At 44.1% G+C, this 22,514-nt stretch overlaps 1 protein-coding gene across 2 annotated transcripts in view; it reads right to left on the bottom strand.

The window, feature by feature from the left end:
* Positions 1 to 5,603: 5,603 nt before the first annotated feature.
* The window catches only part of CERS5 (ceramide synthase 5), a gene marked incomplete at its 5' end in the record, with an annotated part of 31,280 nt that continues 14,369 nt past the window's right edge, over positions 5,604 to 22,514 (bottom strand). Inside the window, 10 exons of one of the 2 annotated variants that reach the window (XM_080938976.1) lie at positions 6,305 to 6,448; positions 7,454 to 7,562; positions 8,236 to 8,392; positions 9,084 to 9,190; positions 9,277 to 9,405; positions 10,525 to 10,617; positions 11,196 to 11,246; positions 14,523 to 14,580; positions 15,640 to 15,770; positions 19,326 to 19,431. In XM_080938976.1, the coding sequence (XP_080795102.1) occupies positions 6,435 to 6,448; positions 7,454 to 7,562; positions 8,236 to 8,392; positions 9,084 to 9,190; positions 9,277 to 9,405; positions 10,525 to 10,617; positions 11,196 to 11,246; positions 14,523 to 14,580; positions 15,640 to 15,770; positions 19,326 to 19,431 (955 nt within the window). In that variant the 3' untranslated portion in view covers positions 6,305 to 6,434. Of the gene's footprint in view, positions 6,449 to 7,453; positions 7,563 to 8,235; positions 8,393 to 9,083; positions 9,191 to 9,276; positions 9,406 to 10,524; positions 10,618 to 11,195; positions 11,247 to 14,522; positions 14,581 to 15,639; positions 15,771 to 19,325; positions 19,432 to 22,514 lie in introns of both variants that reach the window. The other variant, XM_080938975.1, reaches the window with a different exon arrangement.

The raw sequence follows: 22,514 nt of genomic DNA, 5'->3' as shown, positions 1-22,514 counted from the left end.
ATTAGGGTTTCTGGAACTTAACTTTCATCACCCATGAATCTAGACCCCCAGTTTTAGCAGGAGTATCAAGGTGTAGGATCAGAAAGAAAATCTGCCCCAGCATTTGTGTATTTGCCTAACATTTTTGTTCAGAGGACACCTTGTGCATACTGTACATAAACCTGCACTTCGGAGACACACCTCCAGCCTCTGTTCTAGCATTTATGTAAGACCCTTGAAAACTCCCTGGGCAAGGGACTATGTCTGACTGAGTACTTCGTCTAAGGAATGGGGTACTCTAGCCAGAGTGGCTATTCATGTACCTCAGGATCAGGGAAGACAGATGTGGAAGAGGGCTAGCTCACAAAGGAAGAATTGTTGGCTCTCATGTAGTAAGGCAGTTCATTTGAAGCCAGCAGCAGAAGGGTGGATATTTGAACCCTGATACTTAGAGCGGAGTGAGTCTGCATGTAGCTCTGACAGAAGGACAGATGATTCAAAAGATGGCTCAGTGGGAGCTGGCTGCCAAACCCGATGACCTGAGTTTGATCCCGGAGACCCACATGATGGACGGAGAGAACTGACCTCATAGCATCATTGCTACATGCAGTGTGGCATGTGTGGCCCCACTTAATAAATGTTAAAAAATAAAAAAAGGTATGTAAGTAAAGCCTCACCAGAGGGAGAGACTCCTCCCATCACTTTTTGTTTACCATAGCTATACATTCATTTTTGTTACTTAGTTTGTTTGAGGCAGGGTCTCTTGCCTCCACCTTGCAGTGACCCTTCTGTCTCTGCTCCTCAGGTGTGGAGACTACAGTTGCATTTTTGTACCTGTCATTCAGCTTTATGAGTTTCTATGTTACAAAACCACACCTAACAATACAAAGAAAGACAAGGGAGCACTTGGCTTTGGCAGAGGACCCAGGTTCAGTTCCCAGCACTGGCAATAATGAACCGTCAGTAATCCAGTCCTAAAAGATATGACTACTTAGTCAGACCGTCATGGGCACTGCATGCACACGGTGCAGATACATGTGCAGGAAAAACACCTGTACACATAAGATTCTTTTTAAAAAAGAAAAAGGTTTAGTTAGCTGGGCAATGGTAACACATGTCCTTAATCCTAGTACTCAGGAGGCAGAGGTATATGTTCTGAGTTCAAGGCTAGCCTGGTCTATAGAGTGAGAGTCCCAGGACAACCAGGGCTACACAGAAACCCTGTCCTTGAAACACAAAGTATAAAGTACAACTTTTTTTTTTTTTTAGATTTAATTATTTAATGTATGAGTGCTCTGTCTGCCTGTACACCCACAAACCAGAAGAGGACATCAGATCCCATTACAGATGGTTGCGAGTGACCATGTGGTCGCTGGGAATTGAACTCAGGACCTCTGGAAGAGCAGTCAGTGCTCTTAACCGCTGAGCCATCTCTCCAGCCCAACTTTTTCTTCTTTTTAAAGTTTTTTTTTTCTTTGATGTAGGTTTGGTTTATGGGTCTATACATTGCAGTGCCCAACCCATCAGAGAGAAGCAGGGAAAACCAGTCAGAGTACAAATATATTAGGATCTCCCTGACCAAAGACAGTTTGTGCATGGCTAACCTGACACTTGATGGCACCTGTCTTTAGTTTCAGCACTAAAGGAAAAAAAGGTAGGGGGATCTCTGAGAGTTCCAGTCTAGCCTGGCTTCACAGTACAGCCCTGTCTCAAAAGAAAACTATTAAACAGTGAAGTAGGGCCGTCTAGAAGCAGCAGGAAGTAATCCATGGTCCAAACACCAGCAGGCTGCTCTCAGAATGGCTATCTCAAAGAATCAAAGATCTAGGCTTTTCAACATCTTATTTTTAACCTATGTCCATGTCTCTGTCTCTGTGAAAGACGGATGAAGATGTAGAAAAGACTATCTAATGTGACATGAATATAGAGAAATTTAATTGCTAACATAAAAATATGTCAAGTGTCAGCAAGATGGCTCAGTGGGTAAAAGTGTTTGCCTCCACCAAGACGACAACCTGAGTTTGATTTCTGGGACTCTTGAGGGAGGAGAAACGGCTCTCAAAGTAGTCCTCTGATTGCCACACGTGGTGGTGCACGCTTTTAATCCTAGCACTCAGAAGGCAGAGGCAGGCGGATTTTTCATGTAGAACAGAGTTCCAGCGCTACACAGAGGCCCTATGTCAAAAAAAAAAGTATTCTAAAAATATATGTGAAATATAAATGGAATATTTTAAAAAAACCCTAGGCCAGCATCAAAAACATCCTTAATTTCTGTATTACATTTGTTAAGATTTAAAGTGTAGGTGAGGGGCTGGAGAGATGGCTCAGTAGTTAGAGCACTGACTGCTCTTCCAGAGGCCCCGAGTTCAATTCCCAGCAACCACATGGTGGCTCACAAACATCAGAAATGGGATCTGATGCCCTCTTCTGGTGTGTCTGAAGAAAGCTACAGTGTACTTGTATAAATAAAATAAAAATTTAAAGTGTAGGTGAGTGTGACCATGGTGTGCAAACCTTTAATCCTAGCACTTAGAGCAGAAGCAGGCAGATCTCTGAATTTGAAGCCAGTCTAGTCTACATTGAAAGTTCCAGGGAAGCCAGGACTACATAGTGAGACTGTGTCTCGAACAGGGTTCTTGTTTGTTTTTTTCCTAATAAAAACAACAGTCACTGGTATAGTAACACTTAAACTCTAATCTTAGAATTTAGGATGCAGAAGTTAGAATTGAGTTTGAGGTCTGTCAGGTCTATAATGGAAGTTTCAGGCTAGCCAGGGCTGCATGCTGAGACCCTGGCTCAAGAGTAAATACATAAATTAAGTAATTAAATAAAAATTAGGGACTGGAGAAGTGGCTCAGCAATTTTAGAGCACTGGCTGCTCTTGCAGGTCACCTGGTTTCAACCCTAGCACCCCACCCACATGGCTACTGAGCCATCTCTCTAGCATCTTAAATGAAGCTTAAAATAATGGGAAAAAAAAAAAAAAAAAAAAAAAAAACCAAACCCAGAAATAAAATCCTGTAGAGAAGAAAAGGAATGGAGTTACGTGGGAGTGTAGGCAAGTTCTAGCTTAATGCAGATTAAAATATACTGAGACAAGCATCCAGAAACCGAGAGACAACAGTATGACTTAACATGGCTCCTGGGGAGGAGGAGGCAAAGTAACTTAAGGTCTTTGGTTTGAATTCAATAGTCAATAGGTGCTGAAGAGATGGCTCAGTGGTTAAGAGCACTGGCTGCTCTTCTAGAGAACCTGGGTTTGGTTCCCAGCACAACTGTAACTCCAGCTCCAGAGGACCTGGATTCACATTCTGTCATGTATACAGTACACAAACATGCACACAGGCAAAACATACATACAAAAAGAGAAAAAAAAGCCGATCTCAGATTGTCTGTTTGGTCTTCACCATCCCCAAACTCCGAATGGCTCAGAGGGTAAAGATGCTGGCTGCTCAAGCCTGGTGACCTGGGTTCAACAATCCTCAAGTTCTATGTAAAGTTGCCCTTTGATGTCTGCATATCATGTGTATATGTGCACGCATACACACAATATGATAAATACCTGGACCCAGATATGTAATGCACCCTTTACTGAGTAAAACGGATAACTTGCAGGCTGATGAGGTGGTTCAACAGGAATGAACTGTCACTGCATGGCCCCATGACTTGTGTACGAGCTCTCAAGCCCATGGTGGAAGAAGCGAATGGAGTCCTAGAACTTGTCCTCTGATTTTTACTCAAGTACATTCACTCACTTGTACACACAATACTAAGTAAACAGCTTTAAAAGACAGTCTAATACAAGGGAAAGGGGTGGGGCCAGGGAGCAATGGCTAACAGGCTCCTGTTTTCATTCATTGTACTTGGCTCTGCTGTTCAGAGCTGTCATGGAAGGGGTACAGCAATGATTCTCTTATCACAGTAGCCAGAAAGCAAGGATGAAAGGGACAGGGACAAAATATGGCCTCCAAAGGCACACCGTTCAGCCCCTGCTCTCATCATACACATACCCAGCCCAAATTAAAGTTAGAAAAATACTAATGGTATACATCTGCTCTAGGTGTCACTATGAGCCCCTAGATGGATTTGCCCCAGCCTCGGAGGGCTGCCTGCCTCTGCCTTCTGAGTGCTGGGATCAAAGGTGTGGGCCACCACATCTGACTTTCAGAAGTCTTAAGTTCCTTGATGGATGGATGAGAGGAATCCCTTTCTAAGCACCAAATCCAGCTTCATCTTGAGTGTGTTGCTATTGTGTAGTAGGAGCTGCACCATAGGTACTTTTTTTTTTAATTGTTGGACTACGTGGTTGCATCTATTGAGATTACACCTTGCACGCCAATTATCCAAATTCCTAAAGACTTTCAAAAGCACCGTTGCTTGTATTTCACAATGATAGTCAACAACATGGCCAGTTGAAGAACTAAAGACTGTCTTAGCCTTCCTGATTAGCTCCAACAAAATGCCTACGTAGAACTTCATTTCACCATAGCAGGATACCTACCTCAGTGAGTCTCTAAGAATATGCATTTGAACGTGGGAAAGTCTGAAGACATCTTGCTGGAGTTGGTTCTCTCCTACCATGTGGGTCCCAGAAATTAAATTCATGAGGCTTGGCAGCAGGCACTTTTACCCACTGGGCCATCTTCTCAGCCCAGAATAATTCTTCATTGCTTAAAACTAATTTTTTTATTAAAAAAAAAAAAAGCAAGCTAGGGTCTTACTGTCTAGCCCAGGATGGCCTCAAACTCAGATAGATGTCTTTTTGTGTCCAGATTGTTGAGGTCAAAGGTGTCACAGGCCAAGCAGTGTTTGTTTTTGTTAAGTTTATTACAGTGCAGCTGGAATTAGATGTTTGTGGGCCACCTATAGGTGCTAGGAAGCCTCAGATGGGTCCTTTGAAGGAGCATCAGTACATGCTCTTAATCACTAGAGCATCTGTCCAGCCCTGTTTTATTTCCTTTATTAAGGCTGGCCCTGAACTCATGTTTCAGCCTCTCAAGTGCTTAGGTTACGGGCATTAAACCATCACACACAACGTTCAACCTTCTCTTCACCACCACACTGATACCTCCACGTACACATCCTCTAGAAATGTCTCTGTAATCTAAATGGTCACTAAGCGGAAAATCTTCCAGAACGACTATCACTTGTGTCATGTTGACACAAAACTATGCAGCACACCAATTAAATGTCTACTTAAAAAAAATACAGCCCAAGGATATAGCTGTTCTGTTAGATTCCTCTTAGCATGCATAAAAGAAAAAATTTAGATGGCCAAGAGCCTTTTGAATTAGAAGTAATGCTTTATTAAAAAGGTTTATTTGATGTGCATGCCTGAGTGTATGTAACTATATATACATCCACGCAGGAGATTGTAGAGACAGAGAAGAGTATCAGATCCTCAAAACTGGAGTTACGGGCAGTTTTGATCTGCCCTATGTCGGTGCTAGAGACCAAACCTGGGTCCTCTGCAAGAACAGCCTGTGCTCTTAACTGCTGAGCATCTCCCCAGCCCAAGGAAAACTTAACTATGATGCATGTCGGTAACCCCAGCACTGAGGAAGCTCAGGCAGCCAAAGTTGTAGCAGGGGTAGCTACTAAAGAGACAGACAGCAAAGGGTTGAAACACTTTAATCACAGGAAAATAAACAATAGTATAAAGTCATTAACAGCACAACCAGTGGCTGCTTTTCTCCAAATCTCAGCTCGGTCTCCCCTCCCCCTCCCCGTGTACCATTGAGTCAGCAGCAGGGTATCAGTAGTTGTCCCTGACACTATCAGGTGGTAGGAAGGGGGACTTGTAGTTAGGGGCTACAGTGATCTGGGTATCTATCCAAATGTTCCATCAGGTGAAATTTTACTTCCTCCTCCAAAAGAACAGTTGCCAAGTCCCGGAGCTGAGTCTGGCGGCACCACTTATTTAGATGGACCAGGAACTTAGAGTCTCAAGAGCCATGGAACAAGGACACGGATGGTCAGGAGACAGCTTAATTTAGGATACAACCAACGCTGGACTTGAGGTGGGTTCAGAAGTGACCAAACAATGACTAGAAATCCAGAATTGTGCCCCAACCTAGTTAATGAAACTCATCCGTATGCACAATGCACATGTACAAACACACACAAAAACACACAAACACACAGCTAATAATGTTACTGAAAGGACCAAGGGGTATTAAATACAAAATGGCAGAGTTTCTTCAAAACACAAAAATATTTGTTTCTTTGATTCTCCTCAGTGCCTTGCAGTCCCTCTAGTCACAGGGGCGTAGATGTCGGGGGCCCCAACACATAGGTTACCAGCGGCTTTACAAGTCCCCTGCTCTTCAGCCAAGTGGCTGCCTCCCAGGCACCCGTTCATGCAGTTGGCACCATTGCTGGCACTGCTGCCAGAGAGGTTGTTTGTGTGGGTGGTCTCATCTTCTTCCTCTGAGCTGCTCTCTACGTCACTGCGATCATCCTTCGACACCTGAGTGGGACAGGACCAAATGCAGTAAACACGCTACTTTTCATAGACTCACAAGGCAGATGAATCTCAGAAAGCCCATCCTTGTACACTGTTTCTAAGTTCAAATGGTACCTGTACCACTGGCTGTGAATAGATTTTTGCCTGCTTTCTGTTCTGTTTTTATCTATGCTGTGCTCTACCAGAAAAGCAGCCTTGATGCCACTCACTGAGTCCATGTTTAGCTGTGAGGAAAACTCCAGCACTTTCCCCTCCCCCAACACAGAGAACGGGGAAAGCCCGTACACACGATGCCGTCATGGGGGTGGGGGGGCACTGCATTTCTTCACCCTGGCTATCCTGAGTGCTGCTATCACTGGCCTCAACATGGAGTTCTGGCATCCCCAGGACACTGTAAAGTCAGGAATGGGTGGGCAGTGTGTGGAGCCTTCCAAATCCTACCAACCCCGTGGTTTTGCCCTTTACCCAATTTTGTTTGTATTTTTAAATGAGGGGTGTAGATTAGGGTGGCATTTTCCAATGACTCACCCTGCATAGCAGAATGTTTCAAATTCTCTATATTGGACAATAAAAACAAAGAAAACCCAGTGATGTGTTAGGATGATGACCCCTGTAACATACAAACAGTGACAGATGCATGTCATTTAAAGAGCATTAGTAGGGAAGGAACATGGCTCCAGCTGTTGTTACGAAGGAAGGGCATTTGCTTTAGATGTTCTGTGACTCTGCAGTTGACTGTAGCTGCTGACTCACAACTCGGAGACATGTCTAGGAATTTCCCAAGGGCATGGTGTCTCCAGAGTGAGGTAAGGAGAGGCACAAAGGCAAACCACACTACAGACTAGACTTCATTTGGGGAAGAAATCTGGTAACCTCAGCTCCAGTCAACAACAGCCACATAGGTCAGGTGAGCGAACACATTCTAAGACAGATGGGACAGGAAGTACAGCTGGAAGGAGACCGTCAGACAGGTGCTTCTCTCAGCACTGGAAGCACAGAGGCACTTACATGCAAAGGATGGAACTGTCCAGCTGCCACCAGGCATAGAAAAGAGGAAGGAGGTGAGAAAAGAGCAGAAGGTACAGAGTCTGGGTCTAATCCCTCCTGGGTAGGTCACCTAGTCAGGAGAGAAACGCAGGGGAGAAGAGAGATGTCCGGCAGCTATAAGATGCACAGGCACACCACACAAGTTCTGAAACCAGTTACAGCCATCAAGAACAGTGGCTGCACCCATCATGCAGTCTGGAGCTAACGTCTCTAACAGAGCCCGTCCCAGTGTGACTGCTTTAGAACTCGCCAATTTCTACAGCAACAAACACACAACACTTCAGTGTTCACGGAAGACTCTTGCTTCAGCCAGTGAGTGAGGCAGATGTTTAGAGACCAATCCTTTGTATCGCAGCGAAGTTGCCTTTGCTTAACTAGAGGACCACCACACATTCCTAGACAGCCCAACCCCTTGGCTTTCCAGTTTGTATCCTCAGCTCCACATCAATAGCCACCCTTTGTTTTTTGTCAAGTATTCCAGGATGGCCTCAGACTATCACGTAGCAAAGGATGCCCTAAACTTGTGATTTTCCTGCTTCATTTCCCTAGCACAGGGATTACAGGAATTCGTATGTCACCATGCTGGTACTGGTATCAAACTCGGGGCTTCCTGCAGCATTATGGTGACTGAGCTGCATCCCTAACCTATTTGTGTAGCTGAGGCTTCCAGTCTGGGTAGAGATCTGCAGAGTAATACCCAGGTTCCTACATGGTCCACAGAAAGAAGGATGTTCCGTCCTCACCTTTCCCCGGATCAAGGCCTTAAAAGCAATTCGTGCAATTAGGTAGGACCAGATGACATGCAGCATCTGTAGGATCAGGAGAAGGCCATTGAAGAGCCACCAGGAAGGATAGGGCCCAATAATCTCCCAGCTCTCAAAGAGGGTTGTGTTTAGAATCCTAGAAGGAGACAACAGTCAAATTGTATGTAGAGTCAAGTAAGGCAGACAAAGAAGACTGATTCTCAGGACATAGATCTTCTGCCCTCCTTCCACACACTTTGTGTTGTTGAAGTAACAGCGATAGTTCTTTCATAGGGAGTAAAGGAGAAAAGACAGGAGCCTGAGGTGTTTTCTACCTTCTGAGACAAGAGGAAGAGATGGGATCTTAGGAATTGATGGGTCATCTTACTGTTAATCACTTCACAAAGTCAGGACAGCAGCAGCCTGTATCCTAGGAACGGTTTCGATCCTCAGGTATAGAGGATAGAGGACAGTAGGTGATTGATTTGCTGCTACTAAACACAATTTCCACAGCACTGACTTGTAGTCTAGGTCATGAGTATAGAAGGGACACCTACACACAGGTCTGTGCTGGTCAGGATGAGGAAGAGGGCACAGAGCAAGATCAAAACAAGAGAAGCCAAAAATCTCTGTGAGCAATGCAGAAGAGGGCAAAGGAAGGATGTGAGGCTCACTGGAGACACTGCATACGACAGCCAAGGTCCTGCAGAGTCCAAAGGATCAGTGGCACTGAAGGGAAAGACAGGGCACCTGGGTCTCAGTGCTCTACTGGCAAGGAGAGCACAGAAAAACGAAACGGGCAGAAGGTATCATTGGACACCTACCACAGTTCACAGCCTGAGACTTACCACAACGGGAAGATTCCTAGACGAGTAACCATAAAAGCTGCACCAAAGATCACAAAGAGGGTGTTACAGAGCCGCTCATGTCTGGCATAATTGGCCAGCTTGGCAGCCTAGACACAGGATAAAATAGGAGAAAGTCAGTTCTCACATGTCAAAAAAGGAGAAAGGAATCATGAACGTCAGGATGGGCTCTTACTTCCAGCAAGGAGTCGGAGGAGTCGTGCAGGCAGAAGATGAGAGCTCCCACTCGCACCATGTTGTTGATGTAGGAGAAAGTGATGAGCACAATGCCAGCCAAATGATGTATGAACATCATCAGGAAGTCCTGGGGAGAGACCAGCAAGGACAGGCTGTGCAAACCAACCAGCAGGAGGTACCCCAGGGTCTTAACCCGGGCCTCAGTGCTTAGAGCACTGTGGTTCCCAGCCCCTCTGCCAGGTGACTCACAACTGTTTGTTAAACTGTAGCTTCAAGGCAACCTCTTCTGGCCTTTGTGGGCACCTGAACCCAACACATACACACACACACATATATACATATAACTAAAATTAACTGCCAGAGAACTGCTAATTAGCTGAGCAATTCATCTGTTTGGTTGCTGTTTTGTTTTTCAAGAGAGGGTTTCTCTGTATAGCTCTGGCTGTCCTGGAACCCACTCTGTGGTGGCCTTGAACTCAGAAATTCACCTGTCTCTGCCTCCTGAGTGCTGGGATTAAAGTCATGGGATTAACGTATTGCAAATACGTTAGGCTTTCAGGTTTAAGTCCTTTTTTCTTGGGTCTGTAGGCCAAGTTAACCCTGAGACCCTTCAATAGCTCTGAGATGCTTCAGTGTGAAAGTGACATGTCTACAGGCTCATGCTCTGGATGCCCTGCCCAGCTGGTGGCACTTTCTCGGGAGGCTGTGGAATAGTTGAGGGGGCTGCCATCCAAAGGCTACACCGGCTGATGGCTTCTAGGGCACTTTCTCTGCTCCTGGCTCAGTGATGTCATTGACTTCCACGACACCTATCGCCAAGAACTTAACTACTCCCACACCTTCCCTGCACACTGGAAGGAAACACTCTGAAACTGTGAGCTAAAACAAAATTTTCATTTTTAAACTGTTTTGTAAAATGTAAGTCATACTGAACTGTTACTGTGGACAGTCGCTCACTCTTCTCAATCTTCAAGGCTTTCCCCAAATCGGGCCTTGGCACCCCAAGTTCTAACTGACTTCCTGAGCTTTGGCGTAAAAGAACACTAAAGCAAAGAAGGAAAGAACACACATGTCCACTGCTTGGCTGCTCCCTGCTGCCCTGACCACCTTAAACATGCTCCTGACCTTTTTCTAAACATTAGAAAGCTAAAGACAGTGATGCCACGCCCACCTCTGTCAAACGAGGTGAGTATCAGGATGGTAGTGACAGAGCTATTAGAAAGCACTGAGGGTTTGGCGTCCTTACCTTTCTCTTAACATCGATAAACTGAGAAAACATAAGAGACCAGTAGAAAGCCAGCTGTGTGATGTAATAGTAATACAGCTCCGGTGAGAGTGGCTGGAAGGAAAAAGAGCATCAGTCAGGTGCATTCATCTCCCTCCCTTTCTTCACTGTTTCCCAAGATGCCAGGACTGGATTAGTATGAGTCAACCTTTTTCCTTTGCACCTCTGTAAACTCCTCTCCGCTCTCATCTTTCAGAGATGAGGTAAGGCTAACACATCCCATTCCACAACCTGATCGCTGTGTCTGGAATTCAGGACAAAGTGGCCTTAGGGCCTTCCTTTCTTCCACAACTTTTCACTTTCAAAGTACAGACTAGAATCAAGGTGCCTCGTGAGGATTCCAATAGTTCCCAATGTAAAAATGACTGCATCTAAGTCAGCAAGGACCGATTAGCATCAGAAAACTGCTTTTCCTCCCAGCACATTAGGGACTTGCAGAAGTGGGAACTGAACACAAAGCTCTTTGGTGTTTCTTCTATAGGTCCTGGCTATAGATGCCTTGAATCTGTGACTCAAAGGACTGACTCATGGTGTCAGGGAATGGTGCTTGCGCTACCTGTCCTGGGCTGACATGCACTGTTACCCACCTTACCTTACACAAATACAAGGTCTTGAAACGGCTCAGATCCTACCTGATATGGATAGTTGTACCAACACTGTCGGGTATCCCAGAACCAAGGCATCTAAGAAAAAAACATAATCTAGGTTGGCCTTTAATCTCCAACATTGTTACAAGATCTACCCTGCATAGTCCTTTTCTCTAAGCTAGGGGTACAAGAAAGAGGAAAGCTAGCTGTTGTGGTACACTAGCAATCTCAGCATGTGGGATATGATACCTAGGCAGCAATTTCAAATTTGAGGCCAGTTCGAACCACAAAACAGGTTAATGGCCAACCAAAGTTACCTAGCAAGAGTCTGTCTTAGTAAACCACACTAAACCAAAAGCAAACCACCATTATAGCAGAAGAGGCAAGAAAAGAAAAGAAAGGTCAGGCTCGCCCTGACCTCACTGCAGTCCTCCTGCCTTAGCCTCTTAAGTACCGGATTCTGAGTTGGAGATTAGTCTGGGCTGAACAGTGAGTTCTGGACCAGCTTGGAATACACAGTGAGGCCTTGTGTTAATAAACCAAAGAGAAGCTGCTCTAGTTGTGCTTGCAGAAGCATGAGCTCTAGGCCAGCCCGTGGGACCCCAATTCAGGCCTCTGTGCTTTCATGGGAAGTATTTTACCAACTCAGTTATTTTCCTAGCCCCATTTTTTGAAAAAAATACTTATTTATTTACTTAGTATGCTAATTGATGGGTATACACGTAAGTTTGTGTACATGACTGGGTGCCCAAAAGCCAGATGAGGATGTCAAATTCCCTGGGGCTGGAGTTATAGAAAGTCAGTTTAGATCTTCCACAGAGCACACTCTTTTCTCTTGATCCTAGCCCCAAAATTTTTAAAAGGCATGTTTTAAAATCACATATGTGTATTTGTCTATGTACATGAGTGCAGATGCCTGCTGGAGGTCTTAAGTTCCTGGAGGTGGACTTACAGTTATGAGCCGCCCAGCAACTGCGGAGTGGATTTTAGTCCTTTGCATAAGCAGGATGCATTCTTCTTCGTTTTATCATTTCTGTCTAAGGGTGTTCTGCCTGCATATCTGTCTGTGTGCCTCATGTGTGCAGTGCCCACAGAGGCTACAAGATGTGGCCACAGACCCAGAGATCTGCTTGTTTTAGTTTTCTGAGCGCTGTGATTAAAGACCTGGGCTAACATGCTTAACCTATTTTTTTTTTTTTTTTTTTTTTGTAATCTTATTTATTATGAACGTGTGCCATGACACTTACAGGTTAGAGACCAACTCTATGTAACTTTTCTCTCCTTCCGTCACCCGAGACAGAGTTTCTCTGTGCACCCTGGTTGGCCTCAAACTCAGAGATCCACCTGCCTCTGCCTCTCAAATGCTGGAGTTAAAGACCTGTGTCACCAGGTCCAGCAAATGTTAATTTTTAAAAAAGTGTGTAAATTGCTCACAATACTATCTTTATGTCCTTTCAGTAGTATCTAAAGGGTCTATAGAGATACCCCCTTTATATTGGTAATTCCTAGTTCCCATCTGTAGTTTAACAATTAAAAACAAAAAACCTTTTTCTTTTGAGACAGGGTCTCATGTAGCCCAGGATGCCCTCATTCTCTTGGACCCTGCGTGTCAATGGTCAGTTGACTGCACACTAGATCATGGCTAAGCGCCACCGCACCTGGTGTTGAGTTATCAATTTTAACTGAACCTTTCGGAAGACTGACATTTGCCTAATGAGTATTTCATCATGAACTTTGCCCTTTCTTTAACCCACAGGCCTCGCTGAGTGAGCCACACTCCAGTCTACTCTCCATTATTTCTTTGAATTTACTTTAGATTTACTTTGTTCTTCTTTTTATACATTTTATATCTTTAAATTTTTTATATGTGTATGTACCTGTGTAAGAACCTGCCATGCGAATGTGACACTACATGCATGTGCATGTGGTACCCCAAGAGGCTAGAGTTGGTGTTGGATCCCCTAAGCTGGAATCACAACAGTACTGAGCATGACATGGGTGCTGGGAACCAAACTCTATTCCTCTGGAAAAGTAGCAACGGCTCTTAACCACTGAGTATCTCTTTGCCCCTTTTGCTTTCTTTCTCTCTTTTTAATATTCTAGCTCTCCTTTTCCTTGTTGTCCATTCAGGAGGCAGAGGCAGAAGGATCTCCATGAATTCGAGGCCAGCCTGGTCTACACAGTGAGCTCCAGGACAGGGCTGTGTAGAGAAAGAGAGAGACTCTGTCCTGAAAATATCAATCAATCAATCAATCAATCAATCTTATATAATTTCTGTCTCCCTCCAATGCCCTCCAATGTCCCCCCTGCCTGGTACTTTCTCAATTCATGGCCTCTTTTCCTTTAATCATTACTATTACATGTATGTACATGTGGAAAGCTTACAGATTTTCCCTTCTTTAAATACAAGCACATAGGGGATGGAAAGGTGGCTCAGCAGATAAGAAGTTCAATTCCTAGCACCCATATTAGGTAGCTCACAATGCCTACACCTTCAGCTCTTGGGGGCAGGGGATGTTGGGAGAACTCTAGCTTTCATGGGTACATGCACACATATCTATGTACAGATACTCAGATACATATTCACATGATTTAAAGAACAAATCTTGATCATGGGGCTGGAGAGATGACTCACTGGTTAAGAACACTGGGGGCTCTGCTGGGCACCTGGGTTCAGTTACAAGCACTCAAATAGCAAGCAGGTCACATCTGTCTGTAACTCCAGGATCTGACACCTTCACATAGACATACAAGTAGACAAAACACCAATGCACACTGGTGGTGGTGGTGAACACCTTTCATCCCAGCACTTGGGAGGCAGATGCCAGCAGATCTCTGTGAGTTCAAGGCCAGCCTGGTCTACAGAGCAAGTTCCAAGATAGCCAAGGCTACACAGAGAAACCCTTTCTCGAAAAACAAAAAACAAACAAAGCATGTGACTCACTTAGATCCAGGCCAGCCAGGGCTACACAGAGACCACATCTGAGACTAAACCAAGTGAGTGGTCGGCAGCCTCATTTCCTCTCATCACAACAGTGATCTTCTCAGTGCTCTGTAAGTCCCTGCGCACTATTCTGACTTAATTACTGAGTATTTAGAGAAAACAGTAGGATCTTGAAATTAGTGACGTGAAACCCAAGGTAGAAGATGATTATTAGTATATAAACTGCACTGGGCATGACAATGAAAACTTAAGGAAAAGTACTGACCTCTGCTGGCACACATATTCCCAGTGCGCAGAGGCTGAGGCAGAAGGCTCAAGAGCAGCCTTACCTCAAAAAGAGATATAAACAGCTGAAGACGTTCACTTCTAGAATCCAGGCATCCTGACATGCCTAAAACCCAGTGAGGACAGAGAGAGTTCAGACTCACCGGCCAGAGAAATTTGATTCCGTAGCAGAAGATACATAAATAAAAAGTGAATCTCCACCTGGGTGAGCAAAAAATAGAGGTTACATAAACTTCTACTCCAAAGGGGGGAAAGCTAAAGCTAGGAAAAATCAAGATAGTATATTGGGACAAAACTGATCTCTAAAAAGCCAGCATCAGCTTTGAACCTCTGTTTAAAATAGAGTCCCACAACAATGCACTTTCCTATTAGACCCCTCACAGCACCCAACTTTAAATTGCACAACAGTGACTAACAGCCATTTCTAGTACAACATTCCTCAGCAAAGGAAAACTTCCCACAAAAATGTAAATATAGAGCAAGCCGGTACTGTTTCTGTCAAGGTGGTCAGGTATACATACCTACCTATATAAATCACGTGATGGAATGCACTCCCAGGCTTTTATCATTAACTTTTAAAGTGCAGGCGTTCGAATGCACATGTGTGTGCGAGTGTGTCTGAGGGCAGGTGCCCAAGGAGGCCAGAGGCTTCAGATCTCCTAACCCTGGAGTTACAGAGGTTTTGTTACTTTCATCCTCTGTTGGCGTTTTAAGTGCACTTAACTACTGAGCCAACTCTCCAGGCCACTTTATAAAAAGGGTAGGCAGGGCTGGAGAGGTGGCTCAGTGGTTAGAGCACTGACTGCTCTTCCAAAGGTTCTGAGTTCAATTCCCACAACCACATGGTGGCTCACAACCATCTGTAATGGGATCTGATGCCCTTTTCTGGTGCGTGAAGATAGCAACAGTGTACATAAAATAAACAAGTAAATCTTTAAAAAAGGGGGGGTAGGTAGACGGGGTCTCACTATGTAGCCGTGGCTGGCCGGGAATTTGGACATATAGACCAGGCTGGCCGGGAACGGGAGAGCCACACGCCAGTGCTGGGGATTAGAGCTCACTCTATTTGCAAAGAAGGAACAGAATGGAGTCATTCTGCCTCAGAGGCGAGTGTGAGCAGGTTTCCAGCTCCTTTCCTGCTGCTGCTATTGGCTCACGGGGAGCCTGGCTCCATTTCTGTTGCCCTTGAACATTCGATTCAGACATCATCCTAACAGTGAACAGTGTATCCCATCCTTCTCTGCCCCCGCTGACACGTACATGCTCTCACAGAATTTCTTGAGCGTTGGAGGCTTGTCCTGATTCCTCCGATGGCGAAACCAGCATTGGATTTTTCGAACATCCCAGTCCAGTTGCTTTGATAGGCCCTTCAGCCTTTTCTCGTCAGGATACTGTGTATGCATGGCCAGAGTTAGAACGTGCCTTCTCCACAATCCCCAGTGAAATCCCTCTTACTGGCTGAGTGGCAAAGGATGACAACCACAGTGGCTCAAGTGCTGCTACATAGCTTTTCCATGTTTTATCTCCAAATCATTTTAATAAAGCCATTTAATTCTAATTAACTTAATTAAAACATCACACAGTTAGTTTAAGGAAGTCAAACATTTGCCCAATCACACATCTGCCCATACAGCTAGCATGGAATGGCAAATTCTAAAGCAACTAAGCTTTATTTAGCATTTTACACGTTCACTATCAATTACATTTTCATTTAACACACACACACACACACACACACACACAAAATCCCAAAAATATCCAAACAGACTGCAGAGATGGCTCAATGGTTAAGACACTTGTTGCTCTTGCAGAGGGACCAAGTTCAACTCCCAACACCACACATGGCACTTCACAACCATTTATAACTCAGGTTCCAGAAGATCTGTATGTCCTCTTCTGTCCCCAACAGCACCAGGCACACATATGGGGTACATTACATATACATAGGCAAAACAGTCATATATATGTTAAAACAAAAACAATGCAAAATACAAAAAACACAAAGGCTACTAGAACCACACTCATGTTGATTAAAAGCTGGAACAAGAAAAAATGAAAAAAAAAAAAAAGACATGAAGTGTGTTTAGGGAAGAGTGGAGGTAGATGCTAAGGAGTAAAATTTAAAGGTGTTAGAGTTTAGAGATTCTAGCTGAAAGGTATCCCAAGAAGCTAACCTTCTCTACAGACAGAGTGAAGAGACCCTAGGTGTGAAGAGTCACCCCTTCCTATCCTCACTGTCTTAGTTAGGGTTTTACTGCTATAAAGAGACACCATGACCAAGGCAACTCTTATAAAGGACAACATTTAATTGGGGCTGGCTTACAGTTTCAGAGGTTCAGTCCATTATCGTCATGAAGGGAAACATGCTGTGTGCAGGCACACATGGTGTAGGAGGAGCTGAGAGTTCTACACTTTGATCCAGACAGCCAGAAGGGGACAAGTGTGTTTCACACTGGACAGAGCTTAAGCATACACCTCACCTCAAAGCCATCCCCAGAGTGCTATGCTTTCTCTAACAAGACCACATGCCATACCTCCTCTAATACGGCTGGCTACACCTTCTCCCTTCAGGCCACAACTCCTATTAGTGCCAATCCCCAAATACCAAGCACTCAAACACATAAGTTAATGGGAGCCATAACTATTCAAACTGCCACGTTCCACTTCCTGCCCCCAAAGGCTTATAGCTATAACATAATGCAAAATGCATTTACTCCAACTTCAGAAGTCTCCACAGTCTATCACAGGCTCAGCAATGTTTATAAAAGTCCAAAGTTCAAAGTATGTTCTGAGATTCATGCAATCTCTTAACTATAATCTATTAAAACCAAAATCAAAAACAGATCACCTACATTCAACATATCATGGCACAGGGCATGCATTACTGTTCCAAAATGTAGGGAAGAGAACACAATGAGGAAATACTAGACCAAAACAAAACTGAAAACTAGCCGGGTAAGTTCCAAACTCTGCATCTCCATGTCTGATGTCTAGCTCCTTTTAGCTTTGTTGACTGCAACACAATTCTTTCTCCTGGGCTGGTTCCATTCCCTGTTAGCAGCTTTCCTCTGCAGGTATCCCATGGCTCTGGCATCTCTAACATCTTGGAGTCTCCAAGGCAACTTCAACTTAATAGCTTCTTGTTCCAGTGTCTGGGATCCACACATGATCTTCTGAGTTCCTCCAAATGGACTGGGTCACCTCTCCAGCTCTGCCCTCTGTAGCACTCTATACTGTCTCCACTCCACTGCTGCTGCTGTTCTTGGTGATTATCCCTTGGTACTGGCATCTCCAACAGGCTGGGGTCTTCTGCTATAACTAGGCTGCACTTTGACCAACAGCCTCTCATAGACTCTCTTCATGGTGCCACTGAAGTTGCACCTTTACCTTTCCTGGCCTCTCACAGTGCCAAGCCTCAGCTGCTCTCCATGACCCCTTCATGCCTTTAAACCAGTCCACTTGGATGCCTCTCACATATTCCCAAGTCCGCAACCAGCAACATCTACCTCTGGAACAGAGCTTTCTTTGTGCTCTCAGAAGACACTTCCCAGAAGATTTCACCTGAAATCTTCTTAATCACTGATAACTTCTTAGTTCTGGCTAACGAGTTATCAATTGTTCCAGTAGTCCCTTTTTTCTTGATTTCACAGAGCCACATAGCTGAAGCTGCTTCTTGCAGAAGCTGGAACATGGCCCCCTTGTTCTATTACATTATCACCAGCTTTCTCTTTTCCAACTCCTTCACTGCCTAAACTTGACTGTCCTGGAGCTTGCTCTATAGGCTAACTTTTACTCAGAGATCTGCATGCTTGTTTCCTGAGTGCTGGGATTAAAGGTGTGTAGCATCAGGCCTAGACCTAAGCTTTTCTTTACTTGGATCTTGTTCTGTACTAGGCTAGCCTTCAACTCAGATCTGCTTGCCTGTCTCCTAGTATTAAAGATATGTACCACCATGTCCAGACCTAACCTTTTCCTAATTCCCTACACAAAATCTTTATAAATTCTGGATTGTATGTAGTTCATTCCAGATATAGTCAAGTTGACAACTGAGAATGGCTGTAGCAGTCCATCCCATGTCACTTTGATACACAATCACATCTCCTCATGTCCAAATGAAAATAACCAGGTCATAAAAATGCCTAACATGATATAACTATTCCTTGTTCAACTGCAAACACACTTAGCTACAGTCTACTTCCTGGTGCCCCTTCAATCCTTGAATCATACTTTTCCCCCTAAGCTTGCTTCACTTGATCAAAAACACAGGACAGTCTACTCTAAGCAGTTTGAGATTTCCTTTGTCAATTCAATTAATCTAAATTGTTTCTCCTTGGTCTAGGTAGACTCTTCATATGAGGACAAAAAGGAGCCACATTCACAAACATCACAAGAATGATCTCCAGGGAATATACTAGAACTCTTCTCCTCTGAAACCTCTTGAGCTAGGCCCCCAGAGTTTAAGTCACCCTCAGCACCACTGTCTTCCCAACTTTTACTAGGATAGCCCATTAAGCCCCACCTAAAGCATTCCACTGTTTTCCTAAGTGCCACAATGTACATACCTCCAAACAAAAGCTTGGTCAGGCCTGTCACAGGAATAACCTAGTCCCTGGTACCAACCTAACTCTTATAAAGAAATATATTTATCTGGGGCTGGCTTACAGTTGCAGAGGTTCAGTCCACTACCATCATGGTGGGAAGCATGGCATCATGCAGGCAGACATGGTGCTGGAGGCAGCCAGATATATACTGCCTCAAGCCCCACAGTGACATGCATCTTTTAACAAGGCCACACCTCCTGTTAGTGCTCCTCTCCATTAACCTAGCATTCAAGCACTCAAATCTATGGGGCCATACCTATTCAAACCACCACACTTACCTTCTTACATACGCTATTTCCCCATCTCTACAGCAACCTTCCTGTGGTCTTCGTGCTGCTGACTCACCTTAGTGATAGACAGGAACACCTTCTCAAGGATGCCATTGGGTTGGACCTGATAGACAGCACTGTCCTCAATGCCAACATGGAGTGCACAGGGTTTGGCAATAAATCTGCAACAGAGAAAATCCAAGGTCCAATTCTAAATATAGTTTGCTACATATGACAAAAGGGTCCTGATCAGTATATTAATGTGAGGGAAAATGGAAACACAGACTTAGGAACCAGAAATTTGTTATTGGTTTCATATTCTGCCACTGACTCACTTCTTGGAAAGACCTATTTTAAAAAATTAGGTTTCTCAGAACTAAGTCCCCAGTTTAGCATTTATTATCTGAGGACTAAGAATAAGTATCTTTATTATTTTCTTCTATAAAGAAGCAGTTATATCTTCCATGAAAACTTTAGACAAACACTAAGAGCACAGACTCACCTACACCTGCTTTCTCTATGTAGGTGGTCAATGCCTAGTTCCAAGTTGGTGCTGCTATATTACTATTTGCTAATATTTAACCTCCAACTTATCTGCATCACTTCCCAGATGAGTTCCTGCCTGAGTTCCTGCCCTGACTTCCCTCTGTGCTGGACTATGAAATGTAAGCAGAAACTGAAATAAATCCTTTCCTCCCCGAGTTGCTATTGGTTCTAGTGTTTTATCACAGCAACAGAAACTAACAATGATATTCACTGACTGCCGGGTAACTAACTGGTCTAGAGAAACCTGTTCTTGCTCTACTGGATTTCAGTTTGGATCTGGGGTTGAAAAGCATTCAAAAGGGTGATCAAGGCAGTCATCTTGATGTTTTTGAAGCCACACCATATCAGAGACCAAAGGTTCCCTATCATATCCTCTTAGCCACATAATGTATGAAGATACAAAAGCAGAAACAGCCTTTGTGGTTCCTAATATTAGCCCCTTACTCAAGTCCCTTCCTCAACCCAGAGGCACTTGACGGTGAAGAAAGTTCAGACCTGGAGTTATACAGATATTGTCAACTGAGACCTTAAGTCAAATGCCTACAAAACCAGGGAATATCAACCAATGGCTATTTTATTATTTACTTATTTTAAAATATTTGGGTTTTTTAAAAGATTTATTTAATTTATGAGTACGCTGTAGCTGTCTTCAGACACACCAGAAGTGGGCATTGGATCCCATTACAGATGGTTGTGAGACACCATGTGGTTGCTGGGAATTGAACTCAAGACCTCTGGAAGGGCAGTCAGTGCTCTTAACCACTGAGCCATCTCTCCAGCCCCATATTTGTTATTTTTAATTATGTGCCCACAGAAGCCAGATGTATCAGATTCCCCTGGAACTGTTAAAGAAGGTTGTGAGCTGTCCAGCACAGATGTAGGAACCCAGTCTCAACTCTGAAAGAGCAGCAGTAAGTGCTCAGCTATCTCTCTATCTGAACAAAGGTTTTATGGTTGCTGTTTTTGAGTCAGGGTCTCCTATGTGTCCCTGGCTGACCTGAAACTATGTATACCAGGTGCCCCAGAACCACAGAAACCCATCTGCTTTTGTCTCTGAGTGCTAGAATTAAAGTCCTTTACCCCCACAACCAGCTCAAAATGTTTTTTAAAAAATTATCATTTATTTAGTGTGTATGTGTGTGTGTGTTGGGAAGATATACTCCTGCTGTACGGGGCACATGTGTGAGGGAAGGTCAGATGACAGCTTTTGGGACTAAGGTTCATCATCATGTGGGTTCTGGGAACTGAACTGAGGATGATAAACTGGGCAGCAGGACCCTTCCCTCCAAGTCACTCCACAGGATGACTTTAAAGATGAAATGACAAGATGGATAGCTAGTCTGGTACCTGATAGTAAACACTCATTAACAGTAGTCTTCATAACTTCAGGACATAGTTCCATTGGTAAAATCGTGTGCCTATTAAGTATAAAACCCTGGGCTTGATCCTCAGCACAAGGGAGGGAAAGACAGGGGGATCGGGTTCACGGTTCCTCCCTAGCTATACAGTAAGATGGAGTCTGGGCTGAGATGGCTCTGTTGTGAGTGAGCTCATGTCTGTAGTCTCATGAAGACCCTGTGCTCCAGGCATAGCTACTGCCATTTTCACTACAAACACGCCACCTCAGCCTGGGTTCTCACTAACACACTCAGCAAGACCAAGCAAGAAGTTTGAACTTTATTCACTGGTAAAACTAAGATTCTTATCATTGCTGTTATCTGACCTAGGAATGGACTCAGTATCCTAGAGCTAACATAGTTCATTTCTCACCCTCAGTAGTTCAGAGTTCAGCGGAAACACGAGGCCAGCCTAGTCTACAAAACAAGCTGCATGGCCACCAAGCCAACCAGGGCTATTTACTGAGACCTCGATTCTGAAAGAGAGGGGAGGAGGGGAAGAAACTTGTGGCTGGGGAGATGGGACTCTAGCTCCAAAGGATCCGACACATTCTTTTGGTCTCCCTGGGCACCCTCACACACAGTGTACACTTACATATACTTTTTGTTTTGTTTTTCCCAGACATGGTTTCTGTTTTGCCCTGGTTGTCCCCAAACTCACAGAGATCCACCTGCCTGTGCCTCCTGAGTGCTGGGATTAAAGGCACGCACCACCATAGCCTGGTCAAAAACTTTAAAAAGTGACTTTATTTTATTAGTGTGTGGAAGTTTTCTCCTTTGACCATGTGATTCCCAGAGATCAAACTGGACAGAGAGCTGGACCAGTGAGCCATCTTACTGACCCAGAATTTGTACCCCTCAGAAAATCTATAAAACCAAGATTGCCTTCATAGTACTCCCATGACTCTGCAACAATGAAACTATGCAGCGGTACGGCAGCGGTACGGCACATCCACACCGTGATGAATGAATGCAGAGCTGATGAGAACAGTAAGTAGACATCTAAGCGATCAAATGACTCTCCTTTTTTTTAGTTTGGAAAACTATTTTTACAAGATGTTAAATTACCATATAGCAAGCTCATCATTATTTTAAGTACTAAATATAAATATATGTTATACTTTAAAATTTTAAATTTCTGTAGCAGTATACATTAATAGACCTTATTTACATAAATAAAATCTCATTTGAGATCTTTAATAATTTTTTACTGTTTCTGAGACAGGGTCTTGCTATGTATATAGCTCAGGTAGGTTTGGATTAATTTGCTCCCAAGTGTTGAAATGACTTGTTGGAGCAGGCAGCGAGAAGTCTATGAAAGC

Source organism: Micromys minutus, assembly GCF_963924665.1.
Source record: "Micromys minutus genome assembly, chromosome: 27".
In the NCBI taxonomy this organism is placed as follows: Eukaryota; Metazoa; Chordata; class Mammalia; order Rodentia; family Muridae; genus Micromys; species Micromys minutus.
This window is presented reverse-complemented; position numbering and strand designations above follow the sequence as displayed.